The 18505-nt window shown below is 35.2% G+C and overlaps 1 protein-coding gene across 2 annotated transcripts in view; it reads left to right on the top strand.

The window, feature by feature from the left end:
* The window catches only part of ARFGEF1 (ARF guanine nucleotide exchange factor 1), a 175468-nt gene that overhangs the window by 62300 nt on the left and 94663 nt on the right, over positions 1-18505 (top strand). For both annotated transcript variants that reach the window (XM_058275607.1, XM_058275608.2), the window contains 6 exons: positions 2848-2878; positions 3485-3641; positions 4838-4984; positions 6924-7103; positions 12033-12309; positions 15435-15545. In XM_058275607.1, coding sequence (XP_058131590.1) covers positions 2848-2878; positions 3485-3641; positions 4838-4984; positions 6924-7103; positions 12033-12309; positions 15435-15545 — 903 coding nt within the window. The remainder of the gene's footprint in view (positions 1-2847; positions 2879-3484; positions 3642-4837; positions 4985-6923; positions 7104-12032; positions 12310-15434; positions 15546-18505) is intronic.

Raw genomic sequence — 18505 nt, 5'->3', positions numbered from 1 at the left:
TTGTGGTGAATTTGCCACACTAATGAAGGATGTCGATGTGGGGAAATGTGGGAGGGCTAGGGAGCTGCGGGCATATGGAAATCCTCTATATTTGTGTAACCTTTATGTAATGTAAGTTTCTTTAAAAAGTAAAAAATAAAGTATATTTAAAAAAATAAGAATAGTTTAAACAGTGCTTGCTCCCTTCTTGTCTTAACTGTCATATTCCTTTCTAAGTTTGGATCAGCTCCAGCATTTTTCCTTTGTGCTTTCAGTGTCCTGAAATATCTCCCAAGAGTTTTTTTAAGGTAAAGTTTTTTGCTGGCATCACTTATTTTGTAATGTCATCATCTTTTTCATCACAACCACTTTCCAGTATCACTTCCGGTGTTAAATACTTTTTGTTTCTTTGCTGTACTTTCATTTTTTTGGCCAAGTCTCTCCTTCTTTTATCCATATTTGTAAAATGTCATGTGGGTTTATCTTTGGGAGATGTCGGCAACACAATCACACACTTTAGTGTCTGTGTATGAACTGGATAACAAATGCATAGTGATCAGTCACCAAGAAATTTTGAAAGAAGTGACCTGATTGCTCACTGATCATGATGCACATCTATTATTTATGTAATGATTTGTGGACTGAAGCGTTTGTAGTGAAGTTTGTATTTTATGTAATTATTCAATATGGGATAACTTAAATTTGAACCATATTATTGGAGGACAAGTTTTATTTAACCTAAATACTGGAATCTGAAATTCGTGTGTGTCAGAACCATGCAAAATGATGTCTGCTCATTGTTTTTTTAATAAATGTTAGTAAATAATTTGTGATACTTTTAGTAAAATATCAGTGAGTGATATTTTCTGGGTTAAACTTATAAAATAAGACAGTATATTAGTTTCTAGGTCTGCCATGACACAGTACCACACACTGGGTAGCTTAAAACAACAGAAATTTACTTTCTCATAGTTCTGGAGGCTAGAAGTACAAAATCAAGGTATTGGCAGGTCCATGTGCCCTCTGAAGCCTCTAGAATAGTCCTTCTTTGCCTCTGTCAGTTTCTGGTGGTTGCAAGCCAAGGAATACCACAGATTGCCAGCAACCAGTATCTGCCCTCATTGTCAAATGGCCTTCTCCCTGTGTCTGTCTGTTCATATTTCTCTCTTCTTACAAGGTCGTGAGTGATAATGGATTTTTTTGGTACGGGGGCTGGGGTTGAACCTGGACCTAGTATGAGGGAAGCCCACGCTCAACCAGTGAGCCACATTGGCTCCCCTGAGTTGGTTTTTTGTTTGTTTTGTTTGCTTGTTTGATTTTTTGTTTTTAGGAGGCACCTAGCACCGCCATGTGGAAAGCAGGCACCTGACCACTTGAGCGGCATTCACTCCCCTGATACTGGATTTAGGGCTGACTCAAATCCAGTTTGAATGTATCTTAACTTGATTACATTTGCAAATACCTTATTTCCAAATAAGGTCACATTCATGGGTTCTGGGTGGACTTGAATTTTCAGGAGACACTATTTAACTCAATACAATGGGAAATGTCAATGTCTCTTTTCTGTTGATTTTTTTTCCATTTGTACTTTATTCTACGTCATCCCTATTTCACATAGCGTGGTAAGTTAAGGGAAACTCAAATAAATACCTCCTGTGTTGCTCATAACCTTTTATCTGATGATTCATTACTAATACACTATCCAGGATTTTGTTCTCTTAACAGTTAAATAATTATAGCTTTTTTTTTTTAGAACTTCAGGTTATTATAGTACTCTCTGAATTAGAGAAACATTACATTCAATATAACTTGTGTTGGGCATATTTTATTAGACTGTTTAAATATTGGCATGTTAAAAATGATAATCGTAGAACAGAATGGTTCATAGTATCTGTCTATTGGTCCCTTGAACTATACTGCTTTAGAGTAAAGTCAACAAATTTTTTTGAAAAGGGCTTTGCACACCAAGAGGGAACTAAGGATAGTGTGTAGGTAATTATATAATACGAGAAAACAAATTTATCCCCTTTTTACTGATGAAAGTCAAAAGGATAATAATTGATTATAGTCATTCTAATTCAGGTTTACTAATGAGAAGAATGGAATTAGTTTTTGGAAGATAACATTTATCTTCATTTGGGTTTGAAGTTAGTGCTCTCTATCATCAAATTTATTACAGTTATTCATGCCTAAAAACCAAATTCTTAAATTCATGGCCTGTACAACATCAGGTGATAGAGTTTGCCAATCTATGTTTTATAATATAAGGAACTTTCACAGAGTCTGCTAGTAGTTAGTGAAATGAGGGTTTCTCAAGGTCACACAGTATTTAGTAGGAGTTGCCATAATTCCAGTGCTTTTATATGTACTAGACACTTCATGAGACAATTCGTATGGATTACTTCATTTAAAACACCTAGTAATACATAGACCCATGAAATATGTCCTTATTATTTTTTATATTTTTATTTTTTAAATTAGAGAAGTTGTAGGTTTACAGAAAAATCATATGAAAAATACAGCATTCCCACATTCCCCCCTATTGTTGGCATAATATTCCATTTTTAATGCTTCCGGATAGTATAGTTACTTGACAGAAAGGAAATGCTTTGGGAAAAAGAAATACTTTGGGAATTAGTAATCCACAATTCTAGCTATCCTTTTGACTGTTATGTACATTCTGATTTTACAAAATTTTATTATTCATGTATATTAACATATTGAACCAAAATTTCTTTTGAATTTGCATTCTTCCCAACATTTTGTAGGAGTTACAAATAAATTTATAAAACTAACCAGATTACTTAATGGTGTCATCTTTCTGTTGTCAAGCTTTCTAATGTATGTTTCCTTTTTTTTTTCTTTCAGAGGAAATAAAAGTAGAAACTGAAAAACAAAGGTTTGTTGTGCTTCTTTTCTTCAGTAAAAATTATTTGCAAACTTGATAATATTGGCCAAAGTAATAACACAATGATCTATTTTTTTAATGTGGTAAATTTTTTCATGTTATCTCTACCAATCAACCTTTTAGAAAAATTTTTAAAAATATGTAATTGTAAGGATACTTATAATTACAAGCAATCTTACATAAATATGCAAGGATATTTCTGAAATAACATGAGGTATGTTGTAAAGTCCTTTGTCTAAAAGACTGATTCATATTTAGAAAAATATTTTGAGGTATCAGTGATAGTGTTGACCTCTAGGGGACAGTATAGAAAAACTCAAAAGTGCAGTTTTACTTAAGGACAAGTAGAAAACCCATTGCCTTTTAAGATATTTTGAATCCAGTGTCTTAGATTTCATAACATGTCTGACCACTAGCTTTCAAATTTGTGGCAGATCACTTAATTTCTCGAGGCTTTGGGTTCCTCATGAAATATGGGAAGATGGAGGACTGCTCTTTTAACAATGTCCCTTTTAGAACAAATTCTTTGTTTCTGTGTGATTTTATCATCAATATGATAAATGTGATAGTCAAATCAGACTCTTCCTTTTCATTTAGTCCTCCTCAAGGAGAAGCAAAAACTGGATCAAGCACCCTTCCACCAGTGAAATCAAAGGCAAATTTTATTGAAGCAGACAAGTATTTCTTACCCTTTGAGTTAGCATGCCAGTCCAGATGTCCCCGTATAGTTAGTACATCTCTAGATTGTTTACAGGTATGTATAAAATGGCATTATCTAAAAACTGTTTCTTTTGAACATGTTTCTAAAACATCACAGTTGATGATTGAGAGTTTTTTCACAAAAGCTTTGGGTATTCTTTTTGTGGTAAGAAAAACCAAATGGTTGTTTATTTTTAAGATAGAAAATAGCAGTTACAAAAAGAAGAGGTTTCCAGTTTAATGGTAAAGAAAATTATTTAGTGAGACATAAGATATTTACTAAGGTCATCAATAATGAAAGTGTTGATTGGTTTCTCTCTGTCCAAGAAATGCAAAACCAAAATACTTTTAACCTCTGCTGACTTTACATAGTCATCATTTGCCCGTGAATTTGCTTAAAGGCCTACTGTTTTATATAAAGCAATAGGTTCTTATTGACTGTTGGACTTTAGCTATGGCATTCCCTTAGGTAAGAAAAATTCCTTTTATCTTTCATCCTGTGTTTTTGTCTTTGTCTCTCTCTCTCACATGCGTGTGTGCACACACACATTCTAGATATTTGTAAGACAAATCTAGATAAAGGGGTCCTTCTTTCAGGTGTTCTCACTGTGGACTATACCTATTCAACTAACAATTCAGTGGTTATATAGACTGTAGTATCGTCCTTAAGAGAGGTTAAGGATAAGTTCACCTAATTTCTGACCTTGTTTTTCCCTGGAAAAGTAGTATTATAATATCTAAGACCTTTCTTCCAGGGCTGTAATAGCAGTGATGAGTGAGCAAACCGATGATAAATTGCAGCCAGTATGTGAAAACTATATTTTCTTCATAGTGATAGATTTAATTTGGGAAAAGGTTTTAGGTTATTTAAACGTGTTAAGATGGTTTCCACAAAACCATTATCAATAAAACCTTTTTTAGATAGAAAGCAGTAAACTATTATAACACAACAAAGAAAAGTACTAAAGATCCGGCTATTTTGAAGTTGCCTGATGGTTTTGTTTTGTCATTATTCATCTCTTTATTGTGGTTATTACAAATGTAAATAATTTTATGTGTTTATAGATAAACTTTTTAAAGAAAAAGTTGGTATAACCTTTAACTTTGCCTTAACGTTTGTATGTAAAAATTTCAGTATACATTCAATTGATAGGTATTGCAATTTAATTAACATATATGTATATATATATAATATATAACATATATATTATTTAGCTTAATTAGGATCTTCATTTTCTTTTTGTATTTCAGAAACTTATTGCTTATGGGCACTTGACTGGTAATGCTCCGGATAGTACAACACCAGGCAAAAAATTAATTGATAGAATTATTGAAACAATCTGTGGCTGTTTCCAAGGTCCTCAAACAGATGAAGGAGTTCAGTTGCAGATAATAAAGGTAATTAATTATATGAAGTGAATTTGTTATTCATAACATGTATTTTTTTAAATCTGAAACTTTTCACACTGAAAATATCCGAAAAGGTGGTTTTGCTTGCATTCTAGCTATAGCTGCAGTAATTTGGGTGCCAAGTTTATTAGAAGACTACTAGTCTATTCCCAAGTCCCTTCTTTTGAAGGTCCTATTTAGACTTGAGCCTCAGAGTCATCCAGAGCTTTCAGTTTCTGGCATGCTTTCCACATAGAATTTAGGGTTCCATGTGAAGGTTCCCTGATCCCTCTACTTCTTCCTGTATTTTGGATACCTCCTAGGCTGTCCCCATGACACATGATTCCTTATATGAACTCCTTGCCACCAGCTTTCCTGATTCCCTTGCACTGTATCCATCTGTTAAACCCGCTCAACGAAACATTTTCCTGAGTTTGTGCTATATTGGACCTGAATGGTTGAACATCTTTAGAGAGAAAAGTCTTGTTTTCAGTTGGTTGTAAATACTGAGTCCTAAATGTTACCGCTAATATTAATAGTATTGGTGATAACTTTATGTATCATTAAAATTTTCTTCTGTTATTAATTCTTTTTAAACAATTTCCATGCATATTTTCCTTCATGTATAGATACAGCCCTTCTGATTCTTTCCATTTACTTCCAAGTCTTAATATCTTTATTCTAGAAAAACCACTCAGTCAGTTTGGCCAATCACTTGCAATTTCATGTCATTTATGATTTATTCAGTATATAGTCATTAATGCTGACTCTACATAGCATTGTACAATATATAAAGGGGATAAAAGATATTAGTCCTTATTCCTGAGAAATTGCAGGTAACCCAGTGTGTGAAAATTCACATTTATGAATTTTTTCACTTTTTTGGAGGTTTCATCTTGGGATAATTTTAAATGCTTTCTTGTAAAATATTTATAAATAACTTTAACAGTGACAGATTTGTTCAGTCTAGTCTGTTCTGGGATAAAGGTGGAGGTGAGTAAGATATATGTATCCTATTGTGACAGAATTTTAATGCTGTGCATCAGTCTGTCTGTCTATCTAAAGAAGCTTTAGATTACATAAATGTAACATCAAAAATATCGGGGATTGAGAGCCATTGTTGCTCAGATGGTTGAGTGCCTGCATACCATATGTAAGGTCCTGGGTTCAATCCCTGGCCCTGGTACCAAAAACTGAAAAATAAAAAAATAAAAAATAAGGGATTCTCATATGTACCACCTGCTTCCCCTCCCACACTTTCCCCCATTAACAACATCTTTCATTAGTGAGGAGCATTTGTTAAAATTGACGAACACATATTGAAGCATTGTATTAATACTAACCATAGACTATAGTTTACCTTATGGTTTATAATTTGCCCTGCACCAGTTTATACATGAGACAATGTATAATGATTGCAGTGTCCTGCAGGACAATTCCAGTGTCCCAAAAATGCCCCCAAGTTGCACCTGTGCTTTCCTCTCCCTCCACTTAGAACCTCTGGTGGTCACTGCCTTTATATCAATGATACAGTTCTTCCATTGCTAGAATAACAGTAAGTCTACTTTGTCCATAGTTGCTTTCCCTTCTTAGTTTGTTCATTCCTTAATCTTGAGGATTTTGAGATGGCTGTGCAGTTTCAAAAGCAAAAGGAAATATCGTTTCTATTAAAATGAAAGCTGGGTTGAAACAAATTAGTTAAATGGTTTTCTAGTGCTCTGGTATTAGAAGGGTTATGTGGAAACTGTGTCTCAATGAGGAGGACATGAAATAACCTAACAGTTGATGACATAGTCAAGACAGGTAAAAATTCAGTATACTCTTGAAAGTGGTAATGCTGTCAGAAAGTTTTAACTCTTAATACAGAAAAAAATAGGCTTTTATTTCTTGCTAAATCTCTGGATACAGAAAATTAATTTAACCGTTTTTTGTGGGTTTTTTTTTTAAGGCTTTACTTACTGCAGTAACATCTCAACACATAGAAATTCATGAAGGAACTGTATTGCAAGCTGTGAGAACATGTTACAATATCTATCTAGCAAGCAAAAATCTCATCAATCAGACAACAGCCAAAGCTACTCTTACTCAGATGTTAAATGTTATCTTTGCACGTATGGAAAACCAAGCAGTAAGTATTTAAAAAAGAGAAATGTATAGAACGCCACGGACACATGTCAACTATAGAAAGGTATTCATAGTAATTATAGTGAAATTTTTATGCCTATAGAGAAGATGTCCTTCATTTACAGTTCTACTTACTAGAGATTTGTGGCGGGGTTGTGTTTTGTTTTGTTTGTTTTGAGCATTAGTGACTTGTTTGACTTTGAACAAAATATGTGTTTTTTAGTTCAGAAATTGAATGGGAAGATTGAGTGCCCTTTTCCTAATGGAAGTGGTTATGAATTTATATTTTTACTTCACTCAAGCTCAATAGTCAAGTGTAATATAGATATAAAACTACTTAATTTGATCTATTCTGGTATAAGATTATTTATGCATTAAACCTTAAAAAAATAAGCAAAGTTCATTTCTATATTGATGAAATAAATTTTTTCTCCCATATGTTAAAAGGTCATGATATTCTTTATACTCTAAATTCCTTCAGGATGATCAACTATAGAACCTTTAAAACATTATGTATGTCTTTATAATTAAAAAAATAATTTAGGGATTTTGCTGTTTTTCTAGTTTTTTATTTTCAGCTGATTTGAAACTTTTAAAAAGTTGTAAAAAAGATTACAGAGGAGATCTCTTTTACTTTTTACCCCACATCCCCTGATGCTACCCATCTTACATAACCATAGTACACTTATCAAAAGCAGAAAATCAGCACTGATACTGTACTATTAACTAGACTACAGACCTTATTTGAATTTCACAAGCTTTCCTACTAATGTCTTTTTCCAGTCAAGGATACCATATTACATTTAATATGTGTTAACTTGTTATGTCTTCTTAGTTGTCTCTAGTCTGTGACATTTCCTCAGACTTTGCTTAGCTTTCATGACCTTGACACATTTGTAGAGTACTGATCAGTTATTTGTTGTATGCCCCTCAATTTGCTTTGTCTTGTGGTTTCATATGATTAAATGAGGTGGTGTGTTTTGGGCTAGAATACCTCATAAGTGATGTTGTGTCCTTTTCAGCACATCATATTGGGACATCACGCTGTGATATTATTATGGGTGATGTTAACCGTGGTCACTTGGTTAAGGTGATGTTGGCCAGGTTTCCCCACTGTAACATTATTATTTTCTTTTACAATTATTAAATATCTTAGGGGAAGTACTTTGAAACCAGAGCAAATATCCTGTTTCTCCTTAACCTTTTCTACCACTAATTTTAAAGGTTTATTTTTATTTTTTAAAATTTATTTCTCTCCCCTTCCCCCACCCCCAGTTGTCTGCTCTCTGTGTTCATTCGCTGTGTGTTCTTCTGTGTCTGCTTGTATTCTAGTCAGCAGCACCGGGAATCTGTGTCTCTTTTTTGTTGTGTCATCTTGTTGTGTCAGCTCTCCATGTAAACGGTGCCACTCCTGGGCAGACTGCACTTTTTTCATGTAGGGCGGCTCCCCATATGGGGTACACTCCTTGCATGTGGGGCTCCCCTACGTGGCATGGCACTCCTTGCATGCACATACATCAGCACTGCACATGGGCCAGCTCACCACATGGGTCAGGAGGCCCTGGGTTTGAACCCAGGACCTCCCATGTGGTAGGCAGACACTCTATCAGGTGAGCCAAATCCGCTTCCCTCTACCCCTAATTTTAGAATCTATCAGTCCATCTTGTAGGCAAAAGTTATTTCTGTGGTGTTTGCCTAAAGATGATTTTCCATTTCCCTCTTTTCTGCTTTCTTTGTTAACTTGGATTCTTCTCCTTTCTTTTCCATTATTCAATTATTTAATTAGTATAGACTCAATGGATATTAATTTTATTGTGTAGGTAATGACCAGCACTGTTGGTCATTTATTTTGTTTCCAAATTATTCCAGCTTTAGCCTTGTATCCTTTTGTCGAGTTCCCATTCTTTTTTAGCACTTCCTTACTTTGGGAACCTTAAAATAGTCCAGATTCATCTTGAATTTCAGCCCTGCTGGGGTGTTATTGCTTCTAAGCCCTCTCAGCGCAGCAGATAGAACTAGGAAACATACTTGACCCCCTCACCCTCTCATCTGTATGTATGTATCTGAATGTATTTAAAGTGATGTGTTCATGTTGATACTTGTAATTCCAGTCCATCACCACAGGCTTCTTCCTTTCTTTATTTGAACTTCAGTCCCCACTAATGAGAAACCTGGCTTTCATTTTCTATGATATATTATTTGTTCACTCTTAGACACCTAGTATACGTGTAAAATAGTTCTGGAATTATGAACCCATACCATACATCTGTGAGAAGCAAATTTACTAACTAGATTATAACATTTGTGTTCAGTTCCATCTTCAGCTTTATACCAAGTCAAAATACTGTTTTCCGAAATTGTGTAGGTTAGTTCTTCTCCACCGGCTTCAATGAGGTAATGTTATTTATTTGTAATACAGTTAGGTAATTTGTCTCTGTCTGTTTTCCATTTTGATACCCTTCTTCCCCCCATATCCTGGTTGGTTTTTATTGCTAATTTATTTTTTTAGTATGTCAAGCATTACTATGATTTAAGAGTCAGGGCTATACAAAAAGTCTGCTCAGAGAAGTGCCACTCCCTCCTCTTCCCATCACCCCATTCCTATTCCATCTGTCTTTCTACTCCTTTGGTCTAGCTAATTTCTTTAATTTCTGGCTTATTCTTCCTGCATTTCTTTAGCACAACTGAACACAATATGTGTATAGTTTTATATACTACCCTTTCATAAACAAAGGCTAAAATACTGTGATAGTTACCTATTGCATTACAAATTACCCCAATACTTAGCTTCTTTAAAAATAACAAACATTTATTTTTTTCTTAGAATATCATTTCTAGGCAGTACCAGGAATTGAACCTAGGACCTTGTATATGAGAAGCAGGTGCTCAACCTCTTTAGCTACATCCACTCCCATATGTCTCTCAATTTCTAAGGGTCCAAAATACAAGAGTGGCTTAGCTGGGTGATTCTGACTCAGGTTTTTCACAAGGTTGTAGTCATGATGTTGGCTGGGCCTGCAGTCATGTAAAGCTTTGATTGGGTTAGAGAATATTCTTCTAAGTTCACTCATGTGGCTGTTGGCAAAAGGTCTGTTTTTCACTACTGTCTGTTGACCTAAGGCCCAGTTTCTTATCACAAGGATTGCATAGGGCTGCTTGTGACATGGCATCTGGCTTCTCCCAGGATGTATGATCTGGAAGAGAGAGAATAACAAAACAGAAGTTGTAATGTCTTTTATAACTCGTCATCAGAGTGGTCGCATAGACCATCCCTGATCCATTAGGGAGGGTTCTACACAAGAAATTTAAAATCAAGAAATAGAGATCATTGGCTTTTGCATTTTGCTTTTCTTACTTAGCATTGTATGTGCTGTAAAATATTTCATATCGGTTCTTAGAGATCTTCATTTGTTTTTACAGAGGCAGAGTACTCCAGATATAACATAGTCTATTTGGTTACATGGTTATGTATTTTAAATGTCAGCAGTGCTGAGCTTGAGAAAGCCTACTCTAGAAACTACCAAAGTATATAAAAAACATGTTTAAAGGTTTTTATTTTTATAGGATATCAGATCTGTTTTCAGACATATTGCTGTTTTATAACTCTGGAATAAATATGGAAAGTTAGAAGTTGACACTATTGTATGTGATTAGAAGCATGTGCTTGTCTCACTATATCATGGTACAGATTGGTTGAAATTAGACTGTGGGTGGGATTTGATTGCAAGTCATAGTTTCTCACTTATAATATGGAAATTGATCTTTTATTAACGGTCTAAAGCATTCTTTGGGTTAAGAGTTCTTCTCTGACTGCATCTGTACAACTAGTCATGCCTTCCAGTTTCCTTCTCTGTAAATGAGAAATTAGGACTATGTAGACTGTGAGGCTCTTCCTTTCCTACCTTTTAGGCATTAAAACATTTTAATTCAAATTTATTTTATAAATTCATAAAATTAGTTCTGGTATTTCTACATAACCTGGAATATTGCTGGGGAAACTAAGATGCTTATATCTAACACTGAAAAATATTTCTTTGTGGAAATTGATTTTCTTAGACTCTTATCAGTTCACAAGGATCAAAAGAGATGTGTATGAAAACTCATACTGAAAAATGAAACCCTGTGACCCTGGTTGTTAACCATTTTTGCATCTTCTAAGTGATAAAGTTTTTATAGATGGTATTTTATATATATATATATATATATATATAAAATGACAGGTCTTCTAGAATAAAATTGAGACCTTGGTAGATAAAGTTTTTTATACTAATTAGGTGAATGATTGGGCAGAGCCATTTAAGCTGCAGTTTTATTTATTAAATGTAATTTTATTTTTAATTAAAGGAGATATGTTTGACAAGATAATGTAAGAACATGCTACAGAAGGGTGTATACTGAAAAGTCTCCTTCCCTGTTTTGTCTCCCATTTGGTTATTTCCCAACACCCTATCCTCCATAGGTATCCATTATTACTGATTTCTTAAATATCGTTTTAGACTTCCTTTATATAAGAATACACGAAACTGAACATGTATATGCAGTACTTTCATGCTGGTTTTCATTTTTTTCCCCTTCCGTTTGTAACTTTTTAAAAATTTTAGGTAAAATCCACTGTTGGCCCCAATCCAACCTTATAACTCTGAGGTTATTTTTTTTTAATTAGTGTTTCATGTTTAGGAAATGCCATTTCAAACACCAAAAGGTATGAAAAGGATATATAGTGAAAGTTTTCCTTCTCTGTTCTCACATATATCCATCTCCCTAACAATTAACCACTGTTAACTTGTTTTTGTATGTGGTTATAGTATTTTTTTAATATTCTTTGTACTGATCAACTGTAATTTCTAAGCCAGAGACAAGGTGGTACTTTATAGTAAGATCTCTCCAAATTTTAAATATTACTAATATTGGAAATTAACCTATTTCTTTCCAGTTGCAGGAAGCCAAACAAATGGAAAAGGAGAGGCATCGGCAGCATCATCACCTGTTGCAGTCTCCAGTAAGCCATCATGAGCCTGAATCACCTCAACTTAGATATCTGCCGCCTCAGACTGTTGACCACATATCCCAAGAAAATGAAGGGGACCTTGAATCCCAGACAAATAATGTGGATAAAAACCTTCTGGATGACACGGAGCCTGAAAATGGATCTGATATTTCCAGTGCAGAAAATGAACAGACTGAAGCTGATCAGGCAACTGCAGCTGAAAGTAATCTTGAGATGGGGGTGTGGGATATATATTGTGTGCGTTAAGGGAAGTGATTAGGGATGAGAGTTTTTGGTGAAGCTATGTATAAAGGGTAATATGATTTAATGGATATTAGACATATTGTGATAATTGTGGACTTTTTCCATTCTAGGTGGCAGAGTTAATTTGACCTTATCCCACAATTCTTTGCATTCATTAGGATCTCATGAGTAGTATGATTTTCAGACTTGTTTTGGGGGTGGTAGTTGTTTGGTTTTTTTTATTTTTCATTTTTAAAAAAAATTTTGGGAGTTACTGGGGCAGGGACTTGGACCTGGGACCTCATCTGTGGGTAGCCAGTGCTCAGCCACTGAGTTACACCAGCTGCCCTTTTAAAGAGGGTCATAAATGTCTGTTAGCATGATATATGGGAACATCAGGTTTTATTTTAAAGATTAGTTTCATAGCAAACGAGGGACCTTTTAAGTATGTTTTTATGAAATATGCCTGAACATTTTTAGTAATCATTATATATTAAAAGTTTAGAAAAGACTATGATTATGATTTAAAATATATACTGAAATTAAATATAAAAACAAGTCTTTTGAGTAACAAGCCAAATTTTATTTATTTTTATATACTGATGTGTAGGTGTTCTCTACCAGTGCTTTTTCCTATGTAAATTCATTTATAAAAAATAATTTACAAGATTAAAAATGTTATATGTATAAAATTGTATGTATTTATTTAAAAATTTGTTACTTTGAAAAGTAAGTCACATGAAGTCGCATTTTTCCAAGCACTATTCTCAACGTTAATTGTTCTGTGAAAGCACAAGAGAGTTTGGGTTGTTCCCTTTGTTTCTCCTTAGCTTGTTAAAAAATGATGGAAATTCTGTGGTTGTCTAGATTCAGGATAGGGTTTAGTTACAAGTCATCTGATGTCTGTGTTATTACTTCACTTTGAGGAAAGACTTCTATAATATATTTTCAGCTCTTAATTTTTTCTCTTATCTTTTCCACAGTAGTGACATGAACAGCAGCAATGGCATGAATAGAAAGATGCCTTTTTACTATTTTGATAATACTTTGCTGTTTATTTTAAATGGAATGATTTTAATACACTGAGCATTCACTCTGTTCCAGCTAATAGTGAGTCTACATGTCTCTAGCCTATCCTTGCCAAAATTTTCCCTACTTTTACTGTGTGTTTATAGAGGAGGTGATTCAAAGGCTGAATCTTAATATAGCTGGGACTTTGTTCATTCCTTCCTTTGTTCATCCATGCATTCAGCAAACATTTCTTGAGCATATGGTGTCCTAGGCACTGTGCTAGGACTTGGAGTTAAAAGTTGACCAGGATACAGCTATTTCTCTTAGTGTCCTCTGGATCCGGTGTGCATAAATGAAGTAAAATGTGATTACTGTCCTAAAAGTGGCACACACATGGTAATTCTGCTGCGAGGAGTTAGGAAATGCCTTATTAGAAGAGATGATGATGTTTCAGGGATAAGAATCAGCTAACTGAAAAATGTAGGGAAAGTTTCCAGCAGAAAATCAACATGGGCTCGAACTCCAGGGAGTGGGAGCATTTTTTGTGTATGAGGCACCACTCTAGGTATACTATAGGTTACAGAATTATAAATAAGACACAATTACCTTTGGCACAACTATAATGATTTTGGCTTGACAGGTATTTTTTCTTCCAAAAACTGATTAAAAGGAAAATTCTGCTTGAGAGCAATTCATTAAAGTGCAAACTCTGGAATTAGATGACCCAGGTTTGAATCACATCTCCATTGCTTATTAACTATGTGACTTTGGACATAATTGTTCTCTAAGCATTTTCTGTATACAATAAATATCACTTTACTCTAATAAAAAAATCACTTTAATCTATTTCTATCTGCTAATAGATAATGCGAGAAATTTATTTTTAATTCGCTAGTCACTTTGTCACACTTTAAGGTAGTGATTCTATATGTTAACATTCTAGTTTTTCAACTATATCATTTTAGCACACTAGAGCACAGAAATAAAAAGTGTAAGCATGGGGGAAAGTTATTTGTCAAGACATTCATATGTTTTTACTCCGTAGAATAATCTAAATGATATTTGGATTTGGATTTTTTATAAAAAAAGGTTGCTGATTTGACATCTTTTTTTTTTTTTAATCAAGTTTCCCCTTTCAGCATTCAGTGTTTTGTAGAATACAGCAGATGACAGATTGGGAGGATGATATATATAGGGTGGATGGGTTTCTAGAAGTCAACATTATAACTATTGGTCCTTTATAGTAATGCATGGGTATGGGAGGTAATGGAGAAGGCCACACTACCAGTTACTGTGCAGTTGGATGCAATTTGGTATAGGGCAGTGGCTCCCAGGACAGGGTGCCAAAAATCAGTGTATTGCAACGTGCTGATGGAGCCTTCCTGATATATTTTCAGCATTTCAGAAAAACCCAACAGAAATCCTTTGTCTACGGTAGCCTGTATAGGCTAACTGGAAGGTCAAGTTTAATTGGCTTTTAGGGTAACTTATCAATTCAGTGTACTGATATCAGTTTTTCTTGTGCTGTTTAGAAGCTCTGTTTGGCAGCTCTATATGTTTCTGATTAATGTTAAATTGTGGAATGAATTATTTTTTACTTCTTCAATTTAGTTTTACAGTAGAAATATAGTTTCTGTTTGGAGGAAAAATAGTAAAGAAGGGCTGGAAAGCACTCGCAGAGGTCCAGACAGCCCTTTTTCTACTTCCTCAAGGACCTCATTGTATTAGAGCACAGTGTTTTTGTTTGATAGGAAGAAAAGTGGTATATGTTAGAAATGTTCCATTCAAAATATTTCCGAAATTTTTGATTCATGAAGGCATAATCTACAAAATTCAGTTGTTGAATAATCACTGTAAGTTGATGAAATGAAGTTAAAACTGACCTGAATTTAGAAAATATTTTTAATGCAGTCTGTTTGGTTATAATTTTTGAAGGTTTAACTTTTTTCTAATATGTAAGTACTTGTAGTTTCATGTATCTATTTGATTTATTCTATTATTGTGCATTTTTAAGGAAAGTTTTTCATCATTAATGTTTAGGAAAAGTTTACAGAAATTTAAAATAACATTCCTTTGAATTTTTCTGTTTTAAAGCGTTATCTAAAAATGATATATTGTATGATGGAGAAAACCATGAGTGTGAGGAAAAGCCACAAGACATTGTCCAGAGCATTGTAGAAGAAATGGTGAACATAGTTGTTGGAGGTATTGTACTTCACTTTATTTATTTTTTAAAGATTTATTTATTTATTTCTCCCCCTCCCCCCATCTGTTGTCTGTGTCCATTCACAGTGTGTTCTTCTGTGTCCACTTGTATTCTCATCAGGCAGCACTGGGGATCTGTGTCTCTTTTTGTTGTGTCATCTTGCTGTGTCAGCTCTCCATGTGTGCAGCACTACTCCTGGGCGGGCTGTGGTTTTCCATGGGGCAGCTCTCCTTGTGCAGGGGCCACTCCTTGCTTGGTGGGCACCCTTAGGCAGGGGCATCCGTGCATGGGCCAGCACTCCTTGCGCGCAGCAGCACTGCGCATGGGCCAGCTCACCACATGAGCGAGGAGGCCCTGGGTATTGAACCCTTTGACCTCCTTTATGGTAGGCGGACGCTATATCTGTTAAGCCACATCCGTTTCCCTGTACTTAACTTTAAATTAGTTTATTCTGTCTTGTGGAACTTTATCTGACAATGGAGAAATCTTTCTACTGTGCAGAAGAATGGCAAAATTATAAGTTTTTTTTTCAAATTAATGATTTTTGTGTTTGTAGAAAAAATATATGTCTTTAATTATAAAGGGGAACCCCCTTTATTCTCCTGCTTCAGTTACAGTCTTTTTTTAAAAAACCAGTACCATTTAAGAAAAAACTGATGCTATTTCATTTTTATCTTTTTGTTTTAGGTGAGAGAAGGTCAGGGTTATATTTCCATGCTCCTTAATGTACTAGACTTTATAAACTACAGTATGTTTAAATTGATTCACTGAGTATTTTATATCATTGTTGGACAATAACTTGATATCTCATGCCTTTATTGTAATAAACCAAGTTATAGTTGATATAGTGTCAGTTTCTATCTTACAGATTGTGTTATAAAAATGTTATAATGTTTATTAGTAATTTCACTCATATTTTTAAAAAGCATTGTAGATGATTAGATTTAAGGACAATCCACTGAAGCTTATTTAATTCTTGGTATATTATATAGGGCTCAGTATAATATCTTGCTAAATATACTTCTAGAAATATGTTTAAATTAACAGTATAGGTCTTGAATAAGAATAGAACTGTTCCAGTGATACCTAACTCCTATTTATAACATCAAATTTTTTTATTTTATTTTTTACAAGGGAGTAAAGAATTTTTTATTTTTTTTAAAGATACTTAGATTACACAAATGTCACATAAAAAATATAAGGGATTCCCGCATGCCCTATTTCCCATAACTCCCACACCAACAACATCCCTCAACAGTGTGGTACATTGATTGCAACTGATGAACACACTTTGGAGCATTGCCACCAAGCATGGATTACAGTTTACATTGTAGTTTGCACTTTCTCCCAAACAGTTTTGTAAGTTATGACAAAACATATAATGGCCTGTATCTGTCATTGCGGTGTCATTCAGGACAATTCCCAAGTCCCAAAAATGCCTGTGTATTACACCTGTTTCTCCCTCTCGCTGCCCTGAGAACCTCCAGTGGCCACTGCCTCCACATCAATGATACAGTTTTTTCCATTGCTAGAATCACAATGAGTCTATAGTAGAATACTAGTAAATCTATGTTAGTCCATAGTTTCTTCCCCAATCCTGAGGATTCTGGGATGGTGAGGTCCACTCCACCTGTAATTGAGAGGGGCCTTAGATCCCATAGGGCCGATGGATGGGACTCTCTTGCTTGCAGTGGTAGACTCTCTTGGTTCCTTGATATGGTGGTTATCCATCTTCAGCTCCTTATTAGTTGTCCTGGGTGAGACCAATGAACTGGAGAGTAGGTATTGCAACTCTGTTGAGATTCAGGGCCCAGCTGGCACATGGACAGCCCAAAGATTTAAGTCTCTTGGATGTACACCTACCAACTCTAGTACTAATTATAGTTCAAATGGAAGGACAGAAGAACCATGTGTAGGGAAACCACAACTGAATCCAGCTCTGTCACACTGGGGAACATAAATTCCAAAGTAGGGCCCACTGGCAAGGCATCCAATTCCTGAGCTATCTGCCCTGACCATAGTGTCTGGATGTCTCCAGAACCCTCAGGAATCCTGCCATTTGGGATAATATCTACTTTGGCATTCAGTGAGATCCTGCTGAAACATGCATAAGCATAACCTCTGGAATGACCTCCTGAATCACTTTGAAGTCTCTTAGCCATATAAACTCATTTGTCTTTACCTTTTCCCCCTTTTGGTCTAGGTCCTTTTCTAATTGCATTGCTAGTTGGTGCTTGGTAATAATCCCTTGATGCCAGGGAGGCTTATCCCTAGGAGTCATGTCCCATGCTGGGGGGAAGGCAATGCATTTATATGCTGAGGTCAGATTAGAGAGAGGCCCACATTTGAGCAACAAGGAGGCTCTCAGGAGGTAACTCTTAGGCACCCTTTAACACTAGGCTAAGTTTCAGTTTCAAGAGTATAGGTTCATAAGCACAGTCATCAATATCAAGGGCCCATCAGTGGACCATCCTCTTTCACTAGTCATTGCCCCTGTACTCAGGGGACTCTTGCTGTTCCATCGGAGAATGTATCAGAGCTCCCCACGATGGGATTTCGATATTCTTTTGGTTATTGTGTGACTCTCCACCCACCATGACAATGCTTCATTTGAACACATTTATGTATGTGTATGCCCAGTTGAGCTTCCTCTCATGAATCCCCCCCATCACTGACTCCCCCGCACCAATGATCCCCTCCTGCCACTTTCGCAACCTTTCTGTGATCCAAAACCTCCTAAAAAATGAAGGCAATAAAATAGCCAAACACAATAAACAAGAAAATGAAACAATGATAGCTTTTTTTAAAGATTTATTTTATTTACTTACTCCCCTCTTCCTTGCTGCCTGCCCTCGCTGTCTGCTCTGTGTGTCTGTTCACTGCATGTTCCTCTGTGTCTGCTTGTCTTCTCATCTTTAGGGAGCACCAGGAACCAATTCTGGGACCTCCAACATGGGAG

Source organism: Dasypus novemcinctus, chromosome 14 (genome assembly GCF_030445035.2).
Source record: "Dasypus novemcinctus isolate mDasNov1 chromosome 14, mDasNov1.1.hap2, whole genome shotgun sequence".
Classification (NCBI taxonomy): Eukaryota; Metazoa; Chordata; class Mammalia; order Cingulata; family Dasypodidae; genus Dasypus; species Dasypus novemcinctus.
The sequence above is the reverse complement of the archived record's forward strand: the minus strand, read 5'-3'. Positions and strand labels throughout refer to the sequence as shown.